The following is a 13,266-nucleotide window of genomic DNA, read 5'->3' as shown; positions in this document are numbered from 1 at the left end:
GAATCTGGAAGCATTTTCTATTTTTTTTTGGTTTTTGATTTTTCATTAAATAACGAAACAATATTTTCAAAATCGGTTTTCGTGCACATGTAAAGTATGGATCAAGGAATCTTCTGATTTTTTTGAGGTGGAAAATGTTTTCCATTTTTGCAGAAACCATTTTTTTGTGAAATATTGTGTAAAAAAATGGTTTCTGCAAAAACGAAAAACATTTTCCACCACAACAAAATTCAGAAGATACCTTGATCCATACTCTACATGTGCACGAAAACCGATTTTGAAAATATTGCTTCGTTATTTAATAAAAAATCAAAAACCAAAAAGTGAGGAAATGCTTCCAGTTTCGCCTTAATGTAACGGTCGATTTGAAGGAAAACAGCCCAGAAGTTGAGCTTTCTTGCAAATTTCTTACCATATCAGCACTAAGATTGTATTTTTAAGCCTTAGTATATCCATTTGGGATGAAAACTAAAAATTTGACCTTAGTTACCGTAGAATGAAAAACTTTTCGAACATTTTTCTTGCGTGCCGAAGGAAACGGGTTTCAGAAAACGGAAATGTTCTGCTAGGCTCATAAAAACAAACAGAAAATAACGTTATTCTAAACCGAATGGTTTATTTAATCAGTATTATGTGGCCCTTCAATACATGCATTCTTTTTGAAAATATGAATCACAGATGTGAAATAAAATTATATTTTACAAATTTGTATTTTGTATGAGTACTTATTGGACACGGTGTTGTACATCATGGCACTAGCTGTTCATTGGCTGATCCTATGATGCAAGTCAAAACCCAACAGATGTTTCCTTGCACTTTTTTTTCTTGCCTCATATTTTTATTCGTGAAGTTAAATTTTGTGGGCCCTTGAAATTTGGGGGTCCTGGCAATTATCAAACAAGCTCACCAATTTATCTAAAGTGTGCTTTTTCAACCACCACCAATGGTACAAATGTCCCAAATGGAGGTTTGCGTGCCTCTGGAGTCGGCTTTTTTATCCCGGGTAAGTGCAAATTCAAGTCTATTCCGACCCTCATATGCATCAAAACTATGAATTCCGCTTGATCTTTTGGTAAGTCAGCATAATGTGGTAGAATGTTTGGGAAAAATCCTAAAATATTTTATATAAAATACAAAATAAAAACAAATAAAAACAAATAAATAATACAGAATACTGAACGGATGGTTTTTTGAAGGTATTTCTTGAGGAATTTTTGAATAAACCCAAGAAATACTGGACAATGCTTTTTGAGAGCTTCAGAACTAAAGTTATCAGAAATGTTCAGTAATCGCTAAATTAAACCAGTAGCGATTCGAGTCCATCTAGGTATCTTCAGCGTGATACTGCATGCATTACTGTTGTTCTATGGAAAGCGATGAAAATACTTACCTATCGTTTGAAATTACTCGAATGCCATCGCTTCAAAAAAAAACATTCTCAAACTTCCTTTTCCTTCAGAAACATAGACAACTTTGAAATTCCAAGCGCATCCTGGAAAATTTAATTTAAAATTAATTCTAACGCTGCTGTCGGTGCTGGTGGCAATAATGTTAGGTAGGAGGATCCCAACGCCAACAGCACTGAATGGAGGTTATGCCGCCGCCGCCACACGGCAAAACCATTTCACTTTCTTGTGGCTGCTGCTCCCATCTGCCATCGCATTCCGCCGGTGGTGGTAGTGGCCGCTCACTCGGCATTTGTGCCCTATTTACCGTTTTATACAACTTTGGTATCGTCGTCGTAACAGATTTTTCTTTCGTTCGTGCTCGTCGTCTCACGCAATACCTTGTGGCGGCAAGGTCTTTTTCGCTGCCACCACACCGTATTCCGCCGATTGGGTACGAACTGAAACACAAAACAATTTGCTATATTGTTTCGTTTTCGTCTGGTGGCTGGGTTTAATTTTCTTTTGCCTTCAAAGTGTTGATGATTTTTCTTTATTTTGTTGCTTCATATAGCACTTTTCGGATATGTCTTGCCAAGTTTAATCTTTGTTTCATAGTTTTAAACAGTAATGTCAGCGAACCATTTATTAAAGGTTTTGTAGGACCATGCCTTTAATTTATTTTAATGTTTTTTTTTTTGCATTAAACTACCACTATTATTAGCTTACTAAGTAGGTACATAACATAAAAAAACTGACTTTAAGCTGAGCTAGTTGAATGTCATTGAATTTATACTTTTGAACTGTTGACGTCTTACTGATTGTAAATAGTTTAACACCGCCTTGTTCTGCTCATTAGACCATTAAGCATGATATAACTTTGAACGTTTCTAACCGGCTCAGCCATAAATATGCCTTTGCACAGGATGTATTTGAAAATGGTCAATGAATTGTTTAAGAAGCACGTTGCTTGGCGCTGGTTGGCATGACTCAAAAACCCCCATTCACCAACATGATTGTCGGGCAGTGAAGCAGTATCACGGTCAAAGAAGAAAAATATAACACCGTACGTACCACCAGCAATGGCCTCGTATTGTGCAGGAAAAGCAACACCTTTTAGCTACCAACATACGTAATCCGTCTGGAAATGTAATTGGTTCCTCTTTCAATTGGTTTTCGCATGGCAACATTTTTCGAAGCTGCCACGCAGTTGCCGGTTTGATATTATGGATGCAATCGAATCTCCTATTTCTCAGTTTGTAATTGAAGTTTTTTTTGCCACTCAGCGGTGATACTCTATACGATTAGAACATAGCTACAATGTTCTATTACTGTATGAATAACTTCAGCGATTCTGTAAAGAATTCCACAGCCACTAGAATCTTGAGTCAAGAATCTATTGATTCATATTCTCGTTATGTCTCAAATCGAACGAAGGATTCTTTGAGCACATCCACAGATATCATCTGAGAGTTTTTCGCTTTCAAATGTCTGTGCATTTGTATGTCGTGTGACAGGCACAAAGACATTCTATGCTCAAGGAAGTCAGGGAAATTTCCAATACAGAAAGTTGCTGTATTTTATGAAAGTTTCACTAGATTGTTATCACCTGTTTTTTTTGTGTAATAAATTTCTTCATTAGTAAGTAATGTTTTATACTTGATAACGTTGAATATCTGTATTTAGAGGCTTGTGATAGTTTAACAGAAATGTTCCCTGAAATTGTACCTCAAAATAAGTTTACCTTCCTCCATCCTCAGAGTCATTTTTATTTTTTTTAGGCGATCTTAAATTTTCTTCTTCTTCTTCTTCATCATCATGCTCTGATTCGGACTCATCCTGATTCGCTGCTTGTCGAGCCGCGGATTCATTTATCAAAGTCTACGCTCCAAACAAATTTCGAAAATTTTGTATGAACAAAAGTCTGGGGGGGGGTGGAGGGGGGGTCTGAAATGGTCCAAAATTAGCCTACGTGGACAACGCCTATAAGGTTTATATATGGCTACTAAGAAGTAGTGTTCTTATTAGAAAGTTGCATACACAATAAGCTTTAGAAAGTAGCATATAGCTCACAGAGTATCTACGGGATGTATTCCTGAGATTTTTACTAAAGTTCCTCTAAGATTTCTTCAGCAGTTGTTCGCGAATTTTCTGCAGGATTTCCTCCCGGAATCTTGGGAGGTCACCCCTGTATTGCTCAGAGATTTATCTTCCATCATGGGATTTTTTTCCGAAGCACCTACTTCCGCCCCTTCAAGCATTTCCCGTGAGGTTTCTTATAGAATTTCTTCCGGTTTTTACAGCAGCTTCTTCTGTATAGACCTTAGATTCCTCTCGAAGTTTCTCGCGGGACTTTTTTAAAAACATTTCTTCTAATGTTGCTCTCAGAATGTCTCTCAGAGTTTTTAAGGATCTATCCTGAATTTTCTCCCAAGATTTTTCCGGTGCTATATCCAGAGATGCTTTTGTAACTTCAGCAGGTGTTATTGTTGATATTTCTCATGAAGTTTTTCTCACGATTTCATTCAGAGGTTTTTCGGGCTTTTTCTCGTCTTTGTTTCCAAACATTTTCTAAGATTTTTTTAGAGTTTGTCCCGGGACTACTCCCGGAATCCATAATTTAAATTGTCCCGTTATTACGCGTAAGGAATCCAGGTGAATAATGCTAGAAACTTAGAGAAATTTATTGGGGACGTCTCGAAAAACTCTCTGGAAGAAATCCCTAAAAGAACTTATACAGATATAGTAAAGTGAGGTAAAAGTTCGAGTGGGGCAAAAGTTTCTTTTGAAGTTTTTGAGCTCAATTCAAATTATTTCTTTCGGGTGTCAAGGTTGTTCGAATCCATTTTGAAAAACAGTCTTTCATTCCAAAAATTATAAAAATTGATCAATATTTTGAAAAGTTATGACAAAATGTTGGTTTTTGGTAGAAAAATTGTAATGCGATGGTCCTTCCAACGTATGGAATGGAATTGTAATGAAATACAATTCGATATTTTATTTTGGGGCGTAACTATGTATATTTTGAAGATACTTTAGCATGTATAACTTTTTGCAAAAAAGATTCGGAAATCATATTCTACACATAATTTTTGACAACTTCTTCTTCGTTATTCAATGCATCTTGTAAACTTGTTTAACTTATGCTATTTTCTCGTCTTCTCATATTTTCGGCAATCAAGGATCAGATGTTGCACATCCAAAGTCGTTCCGCACGTTTCGCAAGTGGGTGGGGGTTCCTTCTTTAATAGAAAGGAATGCGTTATCCTCGTATGGCCGATCCTTAATCGTGTTAGTATACGCTGATCAGCTGGGTTTTCGTGGTCCTTCCATTTATGCGTGTGGTGTTTTACTACCCGTAGTTTCGCGTCTCTATTGTTGTACCACTTGTTATACCACGTAAGGCGAATACTTTGTTTGACAGCTCGTAAAGCTAGGCTATACAAAAATTTGTGAACTAAGGTAATATGTAATATGTGAAATAGGATAAAATCTATTGTAAAAGAAATTTGGCCCGACACGAATGCACCCTTCAGGTGTAAAGTGTCGTAAATACATAAACAAACTATAAACTAATATCCTACACATAGTGTGGCAAAAGTTCGAATTGTGGGGCAAAATTCGAGTCATATAGCCGAGTGTAGAATTAGGATTTGAGTTAAAATACACATAAATAAAAATAAAAAAAAAAGAGTCATATAGCAACTTTAGGTAAAAACCCAAAATTCTGCAAAATGTACATATTATCTCTAGAAATGACGGAATCAGTGAGAAAATAAGATCAAAGTTGAAAAAAAAAGTTATTTTATCTGAATTTGGCGGAAAACTACTAATTTTTGGTGTAGTAAATTTAATCCTGATTTGGGTAAAATCCAGATCAAACTTTAAAGTGTATTCCAGTTCCAACATCAAATATTAATTGGTTTAAGGTATTCCTATTACCAAAGTGTCAAAATAGTGTGTTACGGTTAGCGAAATTCCACAAACACTAGATTCGAACTTTTGTCCCAGTGGTGGAGCAAGAGTTCGAATAAGACACACACACATACAAAAAGTGTTGTAACTCAAAATTGTAAAGACATTTGGCGTAACTTTGTTCAGCTAAATTTTAGCTCATGGATGGTAGAAACACCACACGTTTTTCATTTCTTTTTATCTGCTTCGAGTTTAAAAAAATGAATTTTCAACTAGGGTCGAACTTTTGCCCCACCTTACTCTATCCCGCGAGAAACTTTCGTAAAGCTATCCTGGAAAACAAAGACCACCAGTAGCAGGCTTTGGGGCTAACTAATTAAAACGTATTCTTATTTGCTATATGTATAACTAGCAAATACTATTGTTGTTATGCTCGAAACTTGTAATGTTTGCTTGTTTTTATTCATACGACCATGTTGCACAAGTAGTGTTTTCCACTCAAATATAGTAACTTCGTACAAGTTTAATAGCTTTGTATTCATACGACTCAATGTTGACTATTATTTTCTCCTTTTCCAATTACATATTTCTTATTTTGGGTTTCTACAAGATGGTTTTGTAACTGCGTATTCAATACTTTCTCTCTTCGATGTTGCAAACATAATGCAGATAGCTAGTATGTATGTATCCAAATTCCGAAAAAATGTTGCTCTTTACACCATAAGATTACTTATCCGATTGATTTTAACAATTGATTGACATTTTACAAAGACGAACCTTTTTTCTCTCACCCCCCAAAATCTTATGTAACTCACTTTCCCGATCGACCTGGAATGCTCTTCCTCTGACCTGATGTCTACCGACCTTTACCTCTCTCCGTTACGTACATACCTCCAGACGTCACCACATACAATCTCAACATCACTGCCAGACGTGTCGAACTTACTCCACACCACATGATCGGGCCCCGGATATACCCGACACAATTCATAGAAATAAAGAGGAAAAACAACAATCCAAATGGCGCTGCGGCGAGCACCTCGACGACGTGTGTTTTTCCTTTCATTTATCGAACGTGGCAGGCAGCGACTCGCGTACCTGCCCAATAAAGAGCCGTGCGAATCAGACTAGAGGTAGAGGTAGGCACGCCAGCAGATCGACGAAAAAGACAGTATCCACGCGCAAATAAGTCCAGACCTCAGACCAGACACCCTATGACCGAGGGGCCGTGTCGGTTGTGCTTTCGTCAGAGTTGTGACTACGAAGCCTTTTTTTCCACTACTAGGTGTATTAACCGATCAGTGGGCAATTCCAGATGAAATCGACACGTTTGAAACAAATGCAACAAAGTACTATTACAGTTGTGAGCTTTAGAAGATTGTTCATAGATTGATCGTCAATCCAATATTCTAAACAGAACTATAAATTTTGCTTCATTTAAATTATGAGAAATTATACAAAGGACCATCCTCAAAGTGCGTTTGACTAGCTTTATAAAGTCAATAGCAGTACCGGACACGTCCTTATCGTCATCTATGAAAAGGATGGAAAGTTGATGTCATTTTTTTGTTACTAGATATTTACTGAGTATACCTCTACATTTACACGGTTGTCACAGGAAGGATATGCACATAACGGCTTCAAAAAGCTGCTCCTTAGGATATAACATGAAAGACGACACATTTAATAAGTTCAAAACTCAAATTAATAACTCTTTTTTTGTAAACTAGCTGTTAGTTTATATGTATAAACATAGAATCATCAACATTTTGGCAATTTTAAAAGTGTGCAAAACCTTCAAAATTATGTGTGCTGATGAGATTAAATGTAAACAGGATAGGTCTTATACATTGATTTACCTTTCTGCCAAGGAACGACTTCAATGCAAGTTGTTGTCTACTAAACTATCCGTCAGCACTAAATTTAATGCAGACGGGGGGCGTCTAATGTTTGTGATGAAAGAAGCAGTGAATGACGCTAGAGGAGACAAGTCTCCTACCGCACGCAAACCAACGAATGAATCGAATGGCACACTATTACGGACAGCGGGCCATCAACTAGCACATTACCATTTCGAGACATAACTAGCAATACTGAGCAACAAGCGATTTTTGCCACCACTTGTATTAGACGGGCGTCAAAGCATTGAACATAATTCCACCACCATGGGAATTCCCTGACTGCGCGCCGCCACCAGAAACAACGCTTCAACGTGGCAATTGATGCAAAGAAACCACGGACGGACGGACGGACCGGTTGAGTCATACGTATTTGCCACGGAAAATGAAATTCCTCTACCTGTTGCCTCTCGCGCGAAGAAACCGATTATTCGACCTTGAATGGCCTTGCTGAAGCCAGTTCTCTCAACTGCAACGTAGCCGTATATGCTTTCCACCACCAAACCAAACCGAATCAGCACCACCAAGCTCAGCACATGCAAACGAAACCAATGATCTCATACTTTCGATTTGAATACTACCTAGTATTTAACTGCTCAATTATATTGTAATTCTAATGTAATATGCATTTGCTACACTTGCAGAATGCCGATACAGGCGCCCCAATGGACAGAATTCCTCAGCTGTCCGGTTTGCTGCAACGAATTTGCAGCAAATCTACGTCCACCAATCAGTCTAGGATGTGGCCACACCATATGCCGTACTTGCTTGGCGACGCTGCACAGGAAGCAGTGTCCCTTCGATCAGGTGAGTTTCTTGTTATTGTCTTAAGATAAAGGTTCCTTTCATCCACTTTCTAAATGATGCGTTTTGCCTCACATTTTTGCGAACACAAATATACAGATCCTTAAAACGAATCGGGCTGAAATGTAACTCAACTATGGTAGTAAATTTCGGTATATGCGCTAATTCCCGTCATATAAAATGGAAAATAGACAACAGTTAAATATATTGCTACCTGCAAACAAGTCCCTATATCGCTGAAAATCGAAAAATTATGCAAAATTTCACGTTTCAATTTCACTCCACTACACAGTTTTTCTTGTTTTGCGTATGACGAAAGCAACCGCACCAAAGCAACAGCTGGCCGAATCGTTATTCATCAGTCACCGTTCAATTTTCATTTCGCCAGATTTATTTGTTGAACGAACTGACCTTCAATTCACGCCCCGAAAAAGCTCAGTGGCACTTATTCAAAGTTGTATTTCACTGCTGCAGAATGCAACAAAAGCTCCCGTCGGTAGTTTGTAAACAACAAGTTGTCTTCGTCGCAAGGAAGATGCAGTCAAATGTGTGCGTGGATTTTCTGCATATCGCCCCCTTAATGCTAGAACTAGGTAACTCGTTTTGGGAAATACGGGTAAAAATGGCTGGTAAAACATATCCTGCTATAAAACAAACACTATATTGGTCATGTGGTTTGTAGTTTCAATTGACAAACTTTTGTTTATTGTGGTGAACGTTCAGATGTAAACACATTGCACGCGATTTCGCAAAACCAGCCACTTGTCATCCGAATACTACCCCACAGTAAAAAAGCGAGCCAACATCTCTGACCCCCATTGTGCGTTGAACCCCATTTTGACAGCAAAAGTTTGTAAACAGTACACTTTTCTGTACCAACACTTGAAAAGCGCGTAATATTTTCCACAACAAAAAAGAAAATACTCGAAAATACTAGGAGAATCATGAAAAAATCTAATTCTCTTAGCTGAAATATGTTACAATAAATAAAAACGTGTTCAAATTAGGCCGCAATTGGGGATGCAAAGAACTTTTTTGTTAAAGAAAAAATATCATTCGTAAACTACGCCTAAATCAAATGTTTGACCTGAAACAGATGATGACTTCAAAAACATGGCCGCATCGCAGCCGGTTGCGCAAAACCAGTTACCTAGTTCTAGCAGGACGATATGAAACATCATATTTTGCAACCACAGAAAAAGATTTCTTCGTTGCACTACTGTGATGGTGTTTTATGATCTGGTGGGCAAAATTATTATAAACTCAACAAAAATATTAACCGAAACATTTTGGTCGTTCTTTTAAAGCTACATCAATTGGGGTTGTTTAGTGAATAAAATATTGGTATTTTCTATAGCCTTCTTTTTTTTATTAGCATTGGGCGGTAACGTTTTCGTGACGATGTTTTTACAGTAGTTTGTTCTAAGTGATACGTCTATTTGTCTGTGATTATTAGACCGGGTCAACAAAATCAATTTTTCGGAACAAGGCTTTTTTGATTCCTTTTAGCGTCCACAACAACTGTGCAAAATTTGGGAGCGATTGGTTGCTTCCCAGTATTCCGCATCGCGATTCAAATTTGTATGGGATTTAAATAGTATGGGAAAACGTGCTTTTTTGCATTTTTTCATAAATTGACATTTTTTGTCTAAAATGATCTAACTAATGACGTTAAAGTATAGCCTAGGACAGGGGTTTTCAGATCGTGCACCGCGGTGCACTTGATGCACCGCGAAGCCTTTCCAAGTGCACCACAACATTTTAAATAATGTGTTAGCATTTTGAAACTTACAACCACATTAAATCCGAGATTACAACATCTTACGGAATTTAAACGATCAGTGATGGAAAAAATCTACCAAGAAGCCCATCACAATTATAAAAAAAGCTGTTTGTTCAGCATTCTTTGAATGCATAATTTAAAAATATATATCATCTCTGGCAAATATCAGGGTTCCAGTTTAAATTATGAAAGACATTTGCAATTTATGCATAAAAATTAAAAAAAAAAGCATTGGCCGTGGAATTGGCGAAAGTTATTGCTAGAAATCCAGTATAATGATTTTGGGAATATATTTACCGAAATTAATACCAGAAATCAACTACCGATAAACGGTGAACTTTGCAGCCTTGAGGGTCTCTTTAAGTTTCCTGCTCAAAATTGCTATTAATTTGACAAGAACTTCTCCTGAAATCTGTTTAAAAACCCGCAAAGATTTTTTTATGAAAAATCAAAGGAAATATCGTAAAGAAATTTGTGCTGGTTGAATAACAATTCCACTCGAGTTGAATAATGAATAAAAAAATAAATCAAGTTAGGTGTCAAACTGGTGTTTTTGACAAACTTTAAAAAACGCTGAATTTTTGACTAGGTGCACCACACCGCATTTAATTATCAAAAAGTGCACCGCGAGGTAAAAGGCCTGAAAACCCCTGGCCTAGGATATGTCGAAAAATTTTGCCGAAGACTTCAAAGTGATCCGACACTTGTGAAAAAAGTTATAACGTACAGATTGCCCGGTGGTGCTTAACATTTAACATGTAAAGGAATAACATCAATAATAAAATCTCAGGTGAATAAGTTTTTTCACAAGCGTCGGATCACTTTGCGGTCTTCGGCAAAGTTTTTCGGCATATCCGAGGCTATACTTTAACGCCATTAGTTACATGGTATTAGACAAAAGAATTCAACTTATGAGAAAAATGCAAAAAAGTACGTTTTTCCATACTAACTTCCATACAAATTTCAATCGCAATGCGGAATACGGGGACGCAACCAATCGCTCCCAAATATTGCACAGTTGTTTTGGGCGCTAATAAAGATTGAAAAAGCTTTGTTCCGGGTTGATACGATCAAATTTAAAGTTTCTTCATACAACGTTGACCCACTCTTCTCTAGTGATTATGCTTTGTTATTGCCCGCTATTCTATTACAAAACAATGTAGGGTAAGAGTACTCTAATTAATCCTGCGCTCTCATATTCATCTTACTTGAAAACAAGCACTGATTTTGTTATCACCAGCGCTGACTTCTACAGTCATGACCAAGGTAAATTTACTTGCGCAAATTTGTTAGGGATTTTAACCCGAAACCCACCCCGGCTTCTGCTCACAGGCCTGTATATAGTACTTATTTAGTTGTTCTAACTTCGGTAAAAGTTCAGTTTATCGAGTGTTCAGCAAAACATTTTAAAAGTTCGGCCAAAAAAACCGAATGTTCGGAAAGCCTAACCAATTCACCGATGAACGGTAATTTTTATCGAACGTGCGGCAAAAATAACTATTATAAAAACGGTTAAATTGTACCAAGCTTCGGTAATTCAAACCGAAAATAGAACAGCCGAACAAGGAACAAATAAGGGTGTCTCAAAAATACAAAAACAAGAATTGTTCCGCTGAAATTTTCGGGAAAGTCGCAGCAGGAGTCGATGTATACATTAATCTTGCACTTAGCGTAATGAAAAACTCTTTTTTACGTTATAACATATCCCGAAGAGTTCTGAACAACTTTTCTGGAGTATTTAGTGTGTCGAAAACATCACTCAAGTAACTTGTTGGACTACTGCACGGTGTCAAAATCTCGATTATTATCGAACTTTCATGTACCTCGGATTTTTCTTCGGAAATGATTAGTATTTGGGATATATATTCATACTTGGAAGACTAGAAAATATTTCATCAGCGAAAAATTTTCCATACATTTTGTATGAGACGTATTTTGGGCTAAAACAGTATTTATTGAATTTTGGTATGGAAAACAGTCAAAACCTTAGCTAACTCAAATTTCCCCGAGAGAATATTTTCGAACTTCTCATTTATATAATACAGCCGAAACTCTGACATTCTATGAAGAAAAATCCGAGGTACATGAAAGTTCGATAATAATCGAGATTTTGACACCGTGTACTGTATAATGTGTGTACACATAAAGCAGTACAAGCAAGAGCACAATTGATTATCATGTTTGAATAATGATTGCTTCTTCGCAGCACCTGTCTACTGGTTGTGTTGAAATAATCAAACTCATGTTGAACAGTATAGGTCTACATCCGTGGTCACCCAAGTGCGGCCCGCGGGAATAATTAAGAATAACGTGTTCAATGTTTCACAAATCGATCCAGGTGTTACAATACGAGCAGTTGAAAAAATGGGCCTGAGGACCCGCATAGCAAAATACAATTAGCCATGCATTCCAAACAATAAATTCTTTCCAACTGTTAGGGTTACATTGTCCCAACGAGTTTTTTCTATGTTGAACAATAAAAACCTTGAAGCTGACGAAAGCATACAACAAATTAAGCAACACATATAAAATTGTGACAATATGATATGGAATCCATTCTGTGTTCAATAATATGGGGACATAAAAACGTGTGAATGGTGGCAATATGAAATTACATTATGTGACATGGTTAATTTTTATATTTTCTCAACACACATATACCTACACGTTTCACAATGCGTAACATTAGCTCAACATTTTGGCAAATAGTTCCACATTTTAGTATTTGTAAGCGACGCTGTTGTGAAAAAATAACCTTCCGCTGGCGGTCAGCGCCATGTCATATGTTACATTTCATCTGGGTTTATCTTGAAACTGTTAACATTCAGAAAAGGTAATGTAAATACCCTTAATGCTGAAAGCTACATGTGGCGTTACCCGCAGAAAAAATACACCGTAGTTTCCACTCTCTACTCACTAATTATTATAATATTTAACAAATAAAATTTAAAAATATAATAAAATTTGATAAAATGAAAAAAAAACATGCGAATGCATTAAGTACATGGGACATTATGAATTGTTTCGCGAGTTTTTCTAACCGCTAAAAAACGTAAAAAACATCACTTCTGTGAATCTAACAACCAGTTTTCATCAACCAGGTTTATTTTTCCGTGTTTTTACTGGTTGGTGGGAATCTAACAACCAGTTTTTGTACCGTACTTGAACAAAGGGGTGACTTTGTACCGATAAAGATTAATCCTGTAAAACATGTGTCCGATCCATCGCAACAACTGAAAATGTTGCGCAACGTGAAAAAAATGCATTGTTATGAAAAATGTTGCATGGTATGGTTACATAGCAAAAAAAATGTTGCATGCTGCAAAACGTTACCTCCATAAGAATACCTATGTAGGCGTCATGCGATGTAGTGTCATGCGATATTAGAAATGTTGCACGATATAAAACACGTTGCATGACATTGAGAATGTTGCATCTCATGAAAAATGTTGCATGCCTCCAAAATGTCACCTTCATGAGA

At 36.9% G+C, this 13,266-nt stretch overlaps 1 protein-coding gene across 6 annotated transcripts in view; it reads left to right on the top strand.

Moving 5' to 3' along the window:
* Positions 1–13,266, top strand: part of LOC109430889 (roquin-1) — a 108,659-nt gene that overhangs the window by 28,205 nt on the left and 67,188 nt on the right. For all 6 annotated transcript variants that reach the window (XM_019706974.3, XM_029866126.2, XM_029866125.2 and 3 more), the window contains one exon: positions 7,843–8,005. In XM_019706974.3, the coding sequence (XP_019562519.3) occupies positions 7,844–8,005 (162 nt within the window). In that variant the 5' untranslated portion in view covers position 7,843. The remainder of the gene's footprint in view (positions 1–7,842; positions 8,006–13,266) is intronic.

Source organism: Aedes albopictus, chromosome 2, assembly GCF_035046485.1.
Source record: "Aedes albopictus strain Foshan chromosome 2, AalbF5, whole genome shotgun sequence".
NCBI lineage: Eukaryota > Metazoa > Arthropoda > Insecta > Diptera > Culicidae > Aedes > Aedes albopictus.
This window is presented reverse-complemented; position numbering and strand designations above follow the sequence as displayed.